This window comes from Heptranchias perlo, chromosome 2 (genome assembly GCF_035084215.1).
Source record: "Heptranchias perlo isolate sHepPer1 chromosome 2, sHepPer1.hap1, whole genome shotgun sequence".
NCBI classification, from domain to species: Eukaryota; Metazoa; Chordata; class Chondrichthyes; order Hexanchiformes; family Hexanchidae; genus Heptranchias; species Heptranchias perlo.
This window is the reverse complement of record NC_090326.1, coordinates 169,543,679-169,559,068: the sequence shown is the minus strand read 5'-3', so window position 1 is coordinate 169,559,068 and position 15,390 is coordinate 169,543,679. Positions and strand designations below refer to the sequence as shown.

The 15,390-nt window shown below is 51.1% G+C and overlaps 2 protein-coding genes across 4 annotated transcripts in view; both read right to left on the bottom strand.

The window, feature by feature from the left end:
• LOC137300050 (fucolectin-1-like) overlaps positions 1–15,390 on the bottom strand; it is a 433,112-nt gene that overhangs the window by 281,439 nt on the left and 136,283 nt on the right. The window lies entirely within an intron of this gene.
• Positions 10,623–15,390, bottom strand: part of ppp1r16a (protein phosphatase 1, regulatory subunit 16A) — a 187,082-nt gene continuing 182,314 nt past the window's right edge. For both annotated transcript variants that reach the window (XM_067969143.1, XM_067969133.1), the window contains 2 exons: positions 14,763–14,934; positions 10,623–12,499 (listed from right to left, as the gene is read on the bottom strand). In XM_067969143.1, the coding sequence (XP_067825244.1) occupies positions 12,008–12,499; positions 14,763–14,934 (664 nt within the window). In that variant the 3' untranslated portion in view covers positions 10,623–12,007. The remainder of the gene's footprint in view (positions 12,500–14,762; positions 14,935–15,390) is intronic.

Here is a 15,390-nt window from a genome sequence, read left to right as displayed (position 1 = left end):
GGGGAAAGAGAGAGGGAGAAGGGGTAAGGGAGAGAAAAGGGGAAAGAGAGAGAGGGGGAAAGGGAGAGAGGGAGAAGGGGCAAGGGAGAGAAAAGGGGAAAGAGAGAGAGGGAGAAGGGACAAGGGAGAGAGAAGGGGAAAGGGAGAGAAGGGGAAAAAGAGAGAGAAGGGGAAAGAGAGAGAGGGAGAAGGGGAAAGGGAGAGAAGGGAGAAGGGGAAAGGGAGAAGGGGAAAGGGAGAGAGGGAGAAGGGGAAAGGGAGAGAGGGAGAAGGGGAAAGGGAGAGAGGGAGAAGGGGAAAGGGAGAGAAAAGGGGAAAGAGAGAGGGAGAAGGGGCAAGGGAGAGAAGGGGAAAGAGAGAGAGAGAAGGGGAAAGGGAGAGAGGGAGAAGGGGAAAGGGAGAGAAAAGGGGAAAGAGAGAGGGAGAAGGGGCAAGGGAGAGAAGGGGAAAGAGAGAGAGAGAAGGGGAAAGGGAGAGAAGGGGAAAGGGAGAGAGGGAGAAGGGGGAAGGGAGAGAAAAGGGGAGAGAGAGAGGGAGAAGGGGCAAGGGAGAGAGAAGGGGAAAGAAAGAGAGGGAGAAGGGGAAAGGGAGAAGGGGAAAGGGAGAGAAGGGGAAAGAGAAAGAGTGAAGGGAAAAGAGAGAGAGGGAAGGGGAGAGATGGGGAGAGGGAGGGGAACGGTAAGAGAGGGAGAGAAGGGGAAAGGGAGAGAGAAGGGGGGGAAGAAAGAATGAGAAAGTGAGAGGGGAAGATTAAAACCACTCTCAACAAACTCGAGAAGGTTGAACATCTGTGGTGTGAAACCCTTCAGCCCCGGGGTCTGGGGCTTTGGGCATCGGTGTCACAATCCGGTCATTCCTGTTTACTTACGATAAACAGACGATGTAGGTTTGCCTTCGGACTCTTGTCGCCCTGCCCCCTCTTTAATAAAGAGAGAGCGCGGAGGAGAGGTGCCGCTGCTGTGGCCCGTGTTACAGTGGTGCTCCCGATGCTCCTGGTGGGGCCCACTGCCCTGCAACTAACCACCTTGTGAATGTGGTAAATCCCTCTCCAAACACAGGTGCTTTCACGCTGACTCACTGTCCGTCTTCACCAACCAAATTAAACAAGATTTTTAGTCAAAAGATCGCATTGGCGATAGATCAGAAATCGGTTTAAAACTTTTGTCACTGTGTTAGGGTTTCTGAATTCTGCCCTCCTCAGTAATTTGTGTGTTTTATTTGTTGTCGCTGCACTGGGTCTCTCCCTTCACCACCCATCGATGGGCAGGAAACTTCCTACCAAACCATAGAATCATAGAAAGAATCATAGAAAATTTACAGCACAGAAGGAGGCCATTCGGCCCATCGTCTCTGCACAGGCTGAGAAACGAGCCACTCAGCCTAATTCCACTTTCCCGCACTTGGTCCGTAGCCCTGCAGGTCACGGCTCTTCAGGTGCACATCCAGGTATTTTTTAAATGAGTTGAGGGTTTCTGCCTCTCCCACCCTCTCAGGCAGTGAGTTCCAGACCCCCATCACCCTCTGGGTGAAAAAGTTTTTCCTCATTTCTGCTCTAATCCTTCTACCAATTACTTTAAATCTATGCTCCCTGGTTATTGACCCCTCTGCTAAGGGAAATAGGTCCTTCCTATCCACTCTATCTAGGCCCCTCATAATTTTGTACACCTCAATTAAATCTCCCCTCAGCCTCCTCTGTTCCAAGGAAAACAACCCCAGCCTATCCAATCTTTCCTCATAGCTAAATTCTCCAGTCCTGGCAACATCCTCGTAAATCTCCTCTGTACCCTCTCTAGTGCAATCACATCTTTCCTGTAATGTGGTGACCAGAACTGTACACAGTACTCAAGCTGTGGCCTAACTAGTGTTTTATACAGTTCCAGCATAACCTCCCTGCTCTTATATTCTATGCCTCGGCTAATAAAGAAAAGTATTCCATATGCCTTCTTAACCACCTTATCTACCTGTCCTGCTACCTTCAGGGATCTGTGGACATGCACTCCAAGGTCCCTCACTTCCTCTACACCTCTCAGTATCCTCCCATTTATTGTGTATTCCCTTGCCTTGTTTACTCTCCCCAAATGCATTACCTCACACTTCTCCAGATTGAACTCCATTTGCCACTTTTCTGCCCACCTGACCAGTCCGTTGATATCTTCCTCCTCACTATCAACCACACGGCCTATCTTTGTGTCATCCATAAATTTCTCAATCATGCCCCCTACGTTTAAGTCCAAATCGTTAATGTATATCACAAAAAGCAAGGGACCTCGTACTGAGCCCTGCGGCACCCCACTGGAAACAGCCTTCCAGTCGCAAAAACACCCATCGACCATTTCCCTTTGCTTCCTGCCACTGAGCCAATTTTGGATCCAATTTGCCACATTCCCTTGGATCCCATGGGCTTTTACTTTTTTGACCAATCTGCAATTTGGGACCTTGTCAAAAGCCTTGCTAAAATCCATGTGGACTACATCAAATGCGCTACCCTCATCGACCCTCCTTGTCACCGCCTCGAAAAATTCAATCAAGTTAGTCAGACACGACCTTCCCTTAACAAATCCGTGCTGACTGTCCTTGATTAACCCGTGCCTTTCTAAGTGTCAGTTTATCCTGTCCCTCAGAATTGATTCCAATAATTTGCCCACCACCGAGGTTAGACTGACTGGCCTGTAATTACTCGGTCTATCCCTCGCTCCCTTTTTAAACAACGGTACAATGTTAGCAGTCCTCCAATCCTCCGGCACTACGCCTGTATCCAGTGAAGTTTGGAAAATGATTGTTAAAGCCTCTACTATTTCCTCCCTGGCTTCTTTTAACAGCCTGGGATACATTTCATCCGGCCCTGGTGATTTATCCAGTGTCAAAGATGCTAATCCCCTTAACACTTCCTCTCTCACTATGTTTATCCCATCCAATATTTCACACTCCTCCTCCTTAACTTCAATCCCTGTATTATCCCTCTGCTTTGTGAAGACAGATGCAAAGTATTCATTAAGAACCATCCCCACATCTTCCGCCTCCACACATAGATTACCTTTTTGGTCTCTAATAGGCCCTACTCTTTCCTTAGTTATCCTCTTGCTCTTAATGTATTTATAAAAGAGCTTTGGGTTTTCTTGATTTTACTTGCCAGTATGTTTTCATGCCCTCTCTTTGCTTTCCTAATTTCCTTTCTAACTTCACCCCTGCACTTTCTATACTCCTCTAAGCTTTCTGCAGTATTGAGTTCCCGGTGTCTATCATAAGCTTTCTTTTTCTGCCTTATCTTATCCTGAATGCTTCTCGATATCCAGGGGGCTCTAGATTTGGCAGCCCCTCCCTTTTTCTTTGTGGGAACATGTTTACTCTGAACCCCTTGAATCACCCCTTTGAATGTCTCCCACTGCTCTGACACTGATTTACCTTCAAGTAGCTGTTTCCAGTTTACTTCTGCTAAATGACTTCTCAGTTTAGTAAAATTGGCCTTTCCCCAATTGAGAACTTTACCTCCTGCTCTGTCTTTGTCCTTTTCCATAACTATGCTAAAACTAACTGTATTATGATCACTACCACCAAAATGCTCTCCCACTGCTACTTCTTCCACCTGCCCCTCTTCAATTCATAGAGTCATAGAGTCATAGAGTTATACAGCACGGATAGAGGCCCTTCAGCCCATCGTGTCCGCGCCGGCCATCAGCCCTGTCTACTCTAATCCCATATTCCAGCATTTGGTCCGTAGCCTTGTATGCTATGGCATTTCAAGTGCTCATCCAAATGCTTCTTGAATGTTGTGAGGGTTCCTGCCTCCACAACCCTTTCAGACAGTGAGTTCCAGACTCCAACCACCCTCTGGGTGAAAAAGTTATATCTCAAATCCCCTCTAAACCTCCCGCCTTTTACCTTGAATCTATGTCCCCTTGTTATAGAACCCTCAACGAAGGGAAAAAGCTCCTTAGTATCCATCCTATCTGTGCCCCTCATAATTTTGTACACCTCAATCATGTCCCCCCTCAGCCTCCTCTGCTCCAAGGAAAACAAACACAATCTTCCCAGTCTCTCTTCATAGCTGAAGCGCTCCAGCCCTGGTAACATCCTGGTGAATCTCCTCTGCACCCTCTCCAAAGCGATCACATCCTTCCTGTAGTGTGGCGACCAGAACTGCACACAGTACTCCAACTGTGGCCTAGCCAGTGTTTTATACAGCTCCATCATAACCTCCTTGCTCTTATATTCTATGCCTCGGCTAATAAAGGCAAGTATCCCATATGCCTTCTTTACCACCTTATCTACCTGTTCCGCCGCCTTCAGGGATCTGTGAACTTGCACACCAAGATCCCTCTGACCCTCTGTCTTGCCTAGGGTCCTCCCATTCATTGTGTATTCCCTTGCCTTGTTAGTCCCTCCAAAGTGCATCACCTCGCACTTTTCCGGGTTAAATTCCATTTGCCACTGTTCCGCCCATCTGACCAACCCATCTATATCGTCCTGCAGACTGAGGCTATCCTCCTCGCTATTTACCACCCTACCAATCTTTGTATCATCAGCGAACTTACTGATCATACCTTTTACATTCATATCCAAGTCATTAATGTAGACCACAAACAGCAAGGGACCCAGCACCGATCCCTGTGGTACCCCACTGGCCACAGGCTTCCAGTCACAAAAACAACCTTCGGCCATCACCCTCTGCCTTCTGCCACTAAGCCAGTTTTGTATCCAAAGTGCCAAGGCACCCTGGATTCCATGGGCTCGTACCTTCTTGACCAGTCTCCTGTGGGGGACTTTATCGAAGGCCTTACTGAAATCCATGTATACCACATCCACTGCGTTACCCTCATCCACACGCCTAGTCACCCCCTCAAAAAATTCAATCAAATTAGTCAGACATGATCTTCCCTTGACAAAGCCATGTTGACTATCCCTGATTAATCCTTGCTTCTCCAAGTGGAGACTAATTTTGTCCTTCAGAATTTTTTCCAATAATTTTCCTACCACTGATGTTAGGCTCACTGGCCTGTAGTTCCCCGGTTTTTCCCTACTCCCCTTCTTGAATAATGGTATTACATTAGCGGTTCTCCAGTCCTCTGGCACATCCCCTGTGGCCAGAGAGGTTCTGAATATATGTGTCAGAGCCCCCGCAATCTCCTCCTTTGCCTCACACAGTAGCCTGGGATACATTTCGTCCGGGCCTGGGGATTTATCCATTTTTAGGCCTGCTAAAACCAGAACTGCCCTCCCCTCTTGTTGGGCTTGCTATATACTGGCTGAAACAATTCTCCTGTGTGCAATTTAAGAATTTTGTGCCCTCTATACCATTCACACTGTTTGTATCCCAGTTAATACTAGGGTAGTTGAAATCCCCTACTATTACTGCCCTATTGTTTTTGCACTTCTCAGAAATTTGCCTACATATTTGCTCTTCTATCTCCCTCTGACTGTTTGGGGGTCTATAGTACACTCCCAGTAGTGTGACTGCCCCTTTTTTTTTCCTTAGCTCAACCCATATGGCCTCATTTGATGATCCTTCTAAAATATCATCCCTCCTCACAACTGTAATTGTTTCCAAAATTGCCACCCGCACTCCTTTTTTATCCCCCTCTCTTATTGCATCTGAAAACCCTGTAACCAGGGACATTGAGCTCCCATTCCTGCCCCTCTTTAAGCCATGTTTCTGTAATAGCTAAGATATCATACTGCCACATGTCAATCTGTGCCCTCAGTTCATCCGCCTTATTTCTATACTCCTTGCATTGAGGTAAATACATTTAAGGATTGCTAAATTCCTCTGTTGTTTATTTTCTAACCTTCGTTCCCTCTGCCTTCCAGACTCGCTCACTAATTTTCTGCCTTCCATTTCCAGTTCCGACTTTATCCCATCTGAATCCACACTCAGGTTCCCATCCCTCTGCCAAGCTAGTTTAAACCCTTCCCGACAGCACTAGCAAACCTCCCCGCAAGGATATTGGTCCTGGCCCTGTTGAGGTGGAACCCGTCTGGTCTGCACAGGTCCCACCTCCCCCAGAACTGGTTCCAATGCCCCAGAAATCTCAAAGCTAGTGGACAGGTACAAGAAGTAATCAAAAAGGCTGCTGGAATGTTGGCCTTTATCTCGGGGTCTGGAATACAAAGGGGAGGAAGTGATGCTTCAGGTGTACAGAGCCCTGCTCAGACCCCATCTAGAGATACTGCGTTCAGTTCTGGGCACCGCACCCCAGGAAGGATATATTGGCCTTGGAGGGGGTGCAGCGCAGATTCACCAGAATGATACCGGGGATAAAAGGGTTAAATTTTGAGGACAGGTTGCGTAAACTTGGCTTGTATTCCCTTGGATGCGATAGGGCATCCCATACGTTACGGCCCTGCCCCACTCTCCCACCATTGGTCACCCGACATGGGCATTTTCGCGGTGCACTGCCTTCCTGATTGGACAGTGAATCGTTACCTGATTTGGATGGTCCTTGACGGCCAGTCAGCCTTTTTAACCCACATCCCCGATGTTTTCTTTTAAAACTCCTCTATGATTTTTCTCCCGGGTGTTCGGTCGCAGCAGTGTCCGGGAGATTAATCTCTAAATTCCTGGAGACTCCAGGACTAGCAGATAACTGCTCTATCCCAGCACCTCCACCCTGTGCAGTGTTGTCGCGAGGGCTAATCAGGGTATTAGTACTGACTCAATACGGGAAAGGAAATCACAGCCACTGCAGCCCTGTGTTGAGCGATACGGTTACTGGGGCTAAATGGGGCTAAAGGCTGACAAATCCCCAGGGCCTGATAATCTACATCCCAGAGTACTAAAGGATGTGGTCCTGGAAATAGTGGATGCATTGGTGATCATCTTCCAAAATTCTATAGACGCTGGAACAGTTCCTACAGATTGGAGGGTGGCAAATGTAACCCCACTATTTAAAAAAGGAGGGAGAGAAAAAACAGGGAATTACAGACCAGTTAGCCTAACATCAGTAGTGGGGAAAATGCTAGAGTCTATTATAAAGGATGTGATAACAGAACACTTGGACAAAGTCAGCATGGGTTTATGAAAAGGAAATCATGCTTAACAAATCTACTGGAGTTTTTTGAGGATGTAACTAGTAGAATAGATAGGGGAGAACCAGTGGATGTGGTGTATTTGGATTTTCAGAAGGCTTTTGATAAGGTCCCACACAAGAGGTTAGTGTGCAAAATAAAGCACATGGGATTGGGGGGAATATACTGGCATGGATTGAGAATTGGTTGACAGACAGGAAACAGAGTAGGCATAAACTAGTCTTTTCCAGGTGGCAGGCAGTGACTAGTGGGGTACCGCAGGGATCAGTGCTTGGCCCAGCTATTCACAATATATATCAATGATTTGGATGCGGGAACTAAATGTAACATTTTCCAAGTTTGCGGACGACACAAAGCTGGGCTGGAATGTGAGCTGTGAGGAGGATGCAAAGAGGCTCCAATGTGATTTAGACAAGTTGGGTGAGTGGGCAAGAACATGGCGGATGCAGTATAACGTGGATAAATGTGAGGTTATCCACTTTGGTTGCAAAAACAGACAGATTATTATCTGAATGGTGATAGATTGGGAAAAGGGGAGGTGCAACGAGACCTGGGTGTCCTTGTACACCAGTCGCTAAAAGCGAGCATTCAGGTGCAGCAAGCAGTTAGGAAGGTGAATGGTATGTTGGCCTTCATTGCAAGAGGATTTGAGTACAGGAGCAGGGATGTCTTACTGCAGTTGTACAGGGCCTTGGTGAGACCACATCTGGAGTATTGTGTGCGGTTTTGGTCTCCTTATCTGAGGAAGGATGTCCTTGCGATGGAGGGAGTGCAACGAAGGTTTACTAGACTGAGTCCTGGGATGGCAGGACTGACGTATGAGGAGAGATTGGGTCGACTGGGCCTATATTCACTAGAGTTTAGAAGAATGAGCGGTGATCTCATTGAAACATATACAATTCTAACAGACTAGACAGACTAGATGCAGGGAGGATGTTCCCGATGGCTGGGGAGTCCAGAACCAGGGGTCCCAGTTTCAGGATACGGGGTATGCCATTTAGAACCGAGATGAGGAGAAATTTCTTCCCTCAGAGGTGGTGAACTGTGAAATTCTCTACCATCGATGGCAGTGGAGGCCAAGTCATTAGATGTGTTCAAGAAGGAGACAGATATATTTCTTAATGCTAAAGGGATCAAGGGATATTGGGGAAAAGCGGAACAGGGTACTGAGTTAGACGATCAGCCATGATCATTTTGAATGGTGGAGCAGGCCTGAAGGGCCGAATGGCCTACTCTTGCTCCTATTTTCTATGTTTCTATACCGTGCGACACTCTGAATACTTCGCTCTGATGTTAACACAATTCAAAATGCTGCTCCCCTTGTTTGAAAGGACAGGCTCTGATTTTACACACAGTTCAAGAGGACGTACTATCAAGATTTCACCTGCACAAAATCACTGAGATCTCAGTGTCAAGCCATCCGTGAGGGGAGCACAGGTCGGCCTTGTGATGGGGGCTCCCTATAGCGGTCCAGGGTCAGAGGGAAAGTTTGTGACCCTCCCCTTTAAATGGTGTGGGGGGGGGCGGGGGAAGGAGCAGCTGACCTTTCACCCCCCAATAGCTGAGATTGATGACAAGCCCAATCCAAAGCGGGACGAGCTGCTCCGGTAATGAGGAGGAAACAAGTGTTCTGGCTGCAACCTTTCAATTACCTGAAAAGAATATTGCCATCCTCAAAACCCACTGCACGATATTACCACATGGAGGACTTTGAATGAAATGCCTTTGCCTACCACTTAATGGTTGAATTAACTCAATTAAAACAAATGGATTTGTTATGCTAAACTTTTATAAAACACTGGTTAGACCCCAGCTGGAGGATTGTGTCCAGTTCTGGGCACCGCACTTTAGGAAGGATGTCAAGGCCTTAGAGAGGGTGCGGAAGAGATTTACTAGAATGGTGCCAGGGATGAGGGACCTCAGTTGTGTGGAGAGACTGGAGAAGCTGGGGTTGTTCACCTTGGAATAGAGAAGGTTAAGGGGAGATTTGATCGAGGTGTTCAAAATCATGAAGGGTTTTGATAGAGTAAATAAGGAGAAACTGTTTCCAGTGGCAGAAGGGTCGGTAACCAGAGGACACAGATTTAAGGTGATCGGCAAATGAACCAGAGGGGAGATGAGGAAACATTTTTTACACAGCGAGTTGTCATGATCTGGAATTCACTGCCCGAGGGGGTGGTGGAGGCAGATTCAATCACGGCCTTCAAAAGGGAACTGGATAAGTACTTGAAAGGAAAAAATTTCCAGGACTACGGGGTTAGGGTGGGGGAGTGGGACTAGCTGGATTTCTCTAGCATAGAGCCGGCTTGGACCCAATGGACTGAATGGCCTCCTTCTGTGCTGTAACCTTTCTATGATTCTAGTGGACACAGGAAGTAGCACGATTAAGAGTTAAACATTAACACTGCAGCTAGCCGAGTTCTCAAGATGTTGTTCAGGGGTGGTCTGGGCTCTGGATCATGGCTGTAACATTTAGCCGTTATGTTGAAAGCCACTGGTCAGCCATTCCCCGCGGGGATCAGAAGGTTGCATTGATATTGCTCCTTTAATGTCGGAAAATGTGGGAGAACCTTCATCACACGGACTGCAGCGGTTCAAGAAGGCGGCTCACCACCACCTTCTCAAGGGCAATTAGGGATGGGCAATAAATGCCGGCCTCGCCAGCGACGCCCACATCCCATGAACGAATATATAAAAAAAATGTCCCGAGGCTCGTCAGAGGTGTTATGAAAAGGGACACTGAGCCAAAGAGGGAGAGATTAGGAAGGGTCAAAGAGGTGGGTTTTAAGGAGGGCCTGAAAGGAGGAGTGGGAGGTGGAGAGGTGGAGGGGTTTAGGGAGGGAATTTCCAGGGAGTCGATACGAGGGGATTGAAGGCACAGCTGCCAATGGTGCAGTGAAGGGAGGGAGGGGAAAAGAGTGATACACAAGAGGTCAGAGTCTGAGGAGTGGAGGGGGGTTGTAGTAGGTGGCAGAGATAGGGAGGGGTGGACCACGGAGGCTTTTAAACACAAGGACGAGAACTTTAAATTTGAGGCATTGGGGAACTGGGAGCTGATGTAAGTCAGTAAGAACAGGGGTGATGGGTGAACGGGACAGGATACAGGCAGCAGAGTTTTGGATGAACTGATGTTTATGGAGAGCAGCAGCGGATTGGAAATGGTCCAAACGGGTCCAGACATCACTTGGAGGCTAATTGTCATCGTTGTTTGAAGTTCGAGCTGCTTGGGTCCTCTCCCCAACTTCCCCACAACCTCTCCAGCGCATCTCATGGTCAGGAAAACCAGCAGGGGGTCACTGGCTTCTCTCTCCGATAGATTTGTTGGTGCTTTATATCAACGGTGACACATGCTATGTGATGAGATTCCCAGAAACATCTACTGAAATAGATATTGCAGAGAGTCATTTCCTGACAGTAATAAGTGAGAGTACACTGGGAGACGGGTTATAAATGGTGCCAATGCACAGCATCGAAGCATCACAGGCGTCTTTTTAAACTGAAAACTCACACTTCTTGCAAACTGCTTTGCCAAATACATTCTCCAGGTGGGAGAGTCTGCCTCAGGCACCAGTGAAAAAGGCAGCATGTTCACAACTCCCTTTCTATATCAGAATATATTACATTTATTTATTTTTATTTCTTTGAAAATAGTTAAGACAAATCATTTTGTGCTCATCAGGAGGCTGATGTCAATGGTGAGAACTGGAACATTACACCTCATTCTGGATACAATTCCTCATCAAACACTCCCAGGGCAGGGACAGCACGGGTTAGGTACAGAGTAAAGCTCCCTCTACACTGTCCCATCAAACACTCCCAGGGCAGGTACATGGTTAGATACAGAGTAAAGCTCCCTCGACACTGTCCCACCAAACACTCCCAGGGCAGGTACAGCACAGGTTAGAGACAGAGTAAAGCTCCCTCTACACTGTCCCATCAAACACTCCCAGGGCAGGTCTCGTGTGTGTTAGATACAGAGTAAAGCTCCCTCTACACTGTCCCATCAAACACTCCCAGGGCAGGTACAGCACGGGTTAGATACAGAGTAAAGCTCCCTCTACACTGTCCCATCAAACACTCCCAGGGCAGGTCTCGTGTGTGTTAGATACAGAGTAAATCCAGCCCCAACCATGTGCCACTGAAGAGTGTGATATTTTTCCGTTTCCCACACCAGGCACCTTAGAGCCTCTTCGCAAGATTACCAATTTGTTGCTGAATTCCAGACAATTGATGCTTCGACTCATGCACACGAGGCTCTGGATTTAGACGGCCAACATAATTTCACCGTACGAGCCTACAGCAGCCCCAGTGGTTTGAGCACAGAAACCAGGGCTGAAAGAGGCCTCCTCCCTGACCGGCCTGGGCCTCCTGAGGCGTTCCTTCAAATCTCCTTCCACAATGTTCTCTGGAGCTGCTGGTGGGTGAAGGGAGTGGGGGCTGGCTCTGTGAATCAGGGGTCTTTATACTATTGAGCAGGAGGCCGGGCCCAGGCATCGCAGGCAGGGAATGTAGTGTCGGTAATTTGGTTGCAGTGTTCGATTAGCTGAAGGAAACAAAGGGACGCTGGCTGCTGATTGAGCCGTTGCTACGATGTGGGACTTTGGAGCGTAGGACTCCAGCCTCCTGGAGAATCCCTGGTTCACTGGGAGCTGGAGTGCTAGGCCCTCAACCCTCCAACCACTGGGCCATTTTGTTTGATTGTTTTTTTTTTGGCAGGCGAGTGCAGCTGGTATCGATCGGGGAGGGGCCGGGCGGTGTTGGTCTGACATAAACGGGACCCGTGCCTCCAGACGCAACGAACAAAAAGGGGCCTCGGTATTTGAAGACCAGAACGGTACGGGTTAGACCCGAGCGTTGGGGCTCCCAGGGCGTGAAGTGAAATCGTTGCTTTCTGGGACCCCTCTCGTCGCAGAGGCTTCTCCCTGGTCCCTCGTGGTGGCCTCATGGTCACAGACACATTGCCGGCTCTGGAAGCTCTGCCTCTTCACATCATTTTGCAGCACCTCCTGGACTTCTCGCTCGGAGCCTCCTCCAGGGGAGCTTTGAACTTGATCAGCGGGGGGTCCCCACTGGCGGCGGTGAAGTAGACGGAGTTCTGTTCGGGCAGGGTCGGGGTCGCGGAGGGAGCAGGGGTCGCGGGCAGGGACGGGGTCGCGAGGCCACCGGCCGCCTCGCTGGTCGCGTACTCCTCGCCGGGAAGCTGCTTCTGGAGTTTGGCGGCTGCCCGCTGCCGTTTCAGGTCGGCCAGGGTGTGGTGGGACTTCTCCTTGCTCAGGTCGGACTCCGACTCCTCTCTGGTGGCCAGCTGGTAGGACGCGCTGCGGTCCAGCCTCTTGGCGTCCTGCTCCGACACCGATTCCGACGGGTGCCGTGCGGAGGCTGGAACCACAGAACCGTTTCTCAAGGGTGGCTCGGCCCTGACCCACTTCCCCTCACTCGGTTCATCGTCTACTCTGCTCGACTTGGATGCGACGTTCTGAAAAGGAGAAGAGTTGGACAGGTGTGACTTTGCAGGCTGACCAAGGTGGCCTTTTGAGGGGATTTTGGACGGTCTCCTGCACGATATCTTCCTGCTGTCGCTCCAGGAAATGGGTCGCAAATCACAGAGAATAAGCAGACCAAATACTGGGGGGTTGGGTAGCCCCGGGGGGATTTGGAGAGAACCTGGAGGGGAGGGGGGTGCGGTTGGAGGGACCCTGGGGGGGGGGGGGGGGGGAAACGGTTGGAGGGACCCTGGGGGGGGGAACGGTTGGAGGGACCCTAGGGGGGGGGGGGAAACGGTTGGAGGGACCCTGGGGGGGGGGGGGAACGGTTGGAGGGACCCTGGGGGGGGGGGGGAACGGTTGGAGGGACCCTGGGGGGGGGGAACGGTTGGAGGGACCCTGGGGGGGGGGAACGGTTGGAGGGACCCTGGGGGGGGGGGGGAAACGGTTGGAGGGACCCTGGGGGGGGGGGGAACGGTTGGAGGGACCCTGGGGGGGGGGGGAACGGTTGGAGGGACCCTGGGGGGGGGGAACGGTTGGAGGGACCCTAGGGGGGGAGAATGGTTGGAGGGACCCTAGGGGGGGGGGGGAAACGGTTGGAGGGACCCTGGGGGGGGGGGGGAACGGTTGGAGGGACCCTGGGGGGGGAGAATGGTTGGAGGGACCCTGGGGGGGGGGAACGGTTGGAGGGACCCTGGGGGGGGGGAACGGTTGGAGGGACCCTAGGGGGGGAGAATGGTTGGAGGGACCCTGGGGGGGGGGAACGGTTGGAGGGACCCTGGGGGGGGGGGGGAACGGTTGGAGGGACCCTGGGGGGGGGGGAACGGTTGGAGGGACCCTAGGGGGGGAGAATGGTTGGAGGGACCCTGGGGGGGGGGAACGGTTGGAGGGACCCTAGGGGGGGGGGGGAAACGGTTGGAGGGACCCTGGGGGGGCAGGAACGGTTGGAGGGACCCTGGAGGGGGGGGGGGGGAACGGTTGGAGGGACCCGGGGGGGGGGGGGGGGTGGGGAAACGGTTAGAGGGACCCTGGGGGCGAGGTGGGGCATTTGTAGGGACCCCGGGGGGGGGTGGTTGGAGGGACCTTGTGGGGGGGGGGGGGGGGGCGGTTGGGGAGACCCTATGGGGGGGGACGGTTGGAGGGACCCTGGGGGGGGGCGTTTGTAGGGACCCCGGAGAGGGGGCGGGGGGTTAGACAAGTGTCTGATGTTGTTTAAAGAAAGAAAGATCGGCATTTCTACAGCGCCTTTCAAGATCTCAGGATGTCCCAAAGTGCTTTATAGCCAGTGAAGTACTTTTTTGAAGTGTAGTCACTTTTGTGATGTCGGAAACGCAGTAGCCAAATAACGCACAGCAAGATCCCACAAACAGAAATGTGATAATGACCAGATAACCTATTTTAGTGATGTTGATTGAGGGATAAATATTGGCCCCAGGACAATAGGGAGAACTGTAGGATCTTTTACATCCACCTGAGAAGGCAGATGGGGCCTCGATTTAACGTCCCATCCGAAAGACGCACCTCCGACAGTGCGGCGCTCCCTCAGTACTGACCCTCCGACAGTGCGGCGCTCCCTCAGTACTGACCCTCCGACAGTGCGGCGCTCCCTCAGTACTGACCCTCCGACAGTGCGGCGCTCCCTCAGTACTGACCCTCCGACAGTGCGGCGCTCCCTCAGTACTGACCCTCCGACAGTGCGGCGCTCCCTCAGTACTGACCCTCCGACAGTGCGGCGCTCCCTCAGTACTGACCCTCCGACAGTGCGGCGCTCCCTCAGTACTGACCCTCCGACAGTGCGGCGCTCCCTCAGTACTGACCCTCCGACAGTGCGGCGCTCCCTCAGTACTGACCCTCCGACAGTGCGGCGCTCCCTCAGTACTGACCCTCCGACAGTGCGGCGCTCCCTCAGTACTGCAGTGGGAGTGTCGGCCTGGATTAAGTGCTCGAGTCCCTGGAGTGGGACTCGAACCCACCACGTTCTGACTCAGAGGAGAGGGTGACACCCACTGAGCACAGGCCGCACTTGCTTGAACAGCACTAACCCTAACCTGACTAATCAACGACTCCCCATAATCAAATCCGCACAGGAACCCCTTACCCTGAATAATCAAATCCTCCACACACATCAGGCCTTCAGCTGCTCAATAAGCAGCAGTTCCTCTCGTGACCTTTACCCTGCTGAATGTCCCTGGAGGCCCGGGAGAATGTTCTCCATCGGAACGCTGCTCCCGGTTTGCCGGCGGTCCTGTCTCTTACCGATCCGTACTGCTTGAGCTCGGAGTCCGTCTGTGCGTCCTCATCCTCATCGTCCTGCAGCTCAGGGTCGCTCTCCTTGCTGCCCACCTGTTGCCACACGATGGCTTCCTTCTCATGCTCCTTTCGGTACATATTGTTCCGTTCCGTCACACTAACCTTTCGTACAACCTTTCTGTTATTGAAGAGGGATAACCACAGTAAAGCTCAGCAGTTCTTTCTTTAGGAAATTAAAACACTAGATTAGGTTGCATCTTTACAAACTGCTCTCGGGAAAGGTCAGGGGGCTGTGCTACGTGCAGCCCAGTGACCCAGTCGCTGGATCTTGACCTGATCTGTACAGACCAGGAGCACTGGTTCGACTCCAGTCTGTGCCCAGTTAGCTGATCTCAGCCTGTAGTCAGGGTGCTACAATTGGCCTCAGTGCCCGAGGTTCCGGCTCACTAACCGGTGGCCCCCGTCGCAAGGCACCTCTGGTGTGGTCATTGGGCTAGGACAGGATTGAGTTCAGCCCTACATGGTTGAATAGGCTGTTGATACTATCCAGGCTCCGACATGAAAAATGACCTCGAGTGAGGTGCTGGAATATCGCTCCCACAGAAAAAGGATGGGGGTGTGTAATCGAGCGACT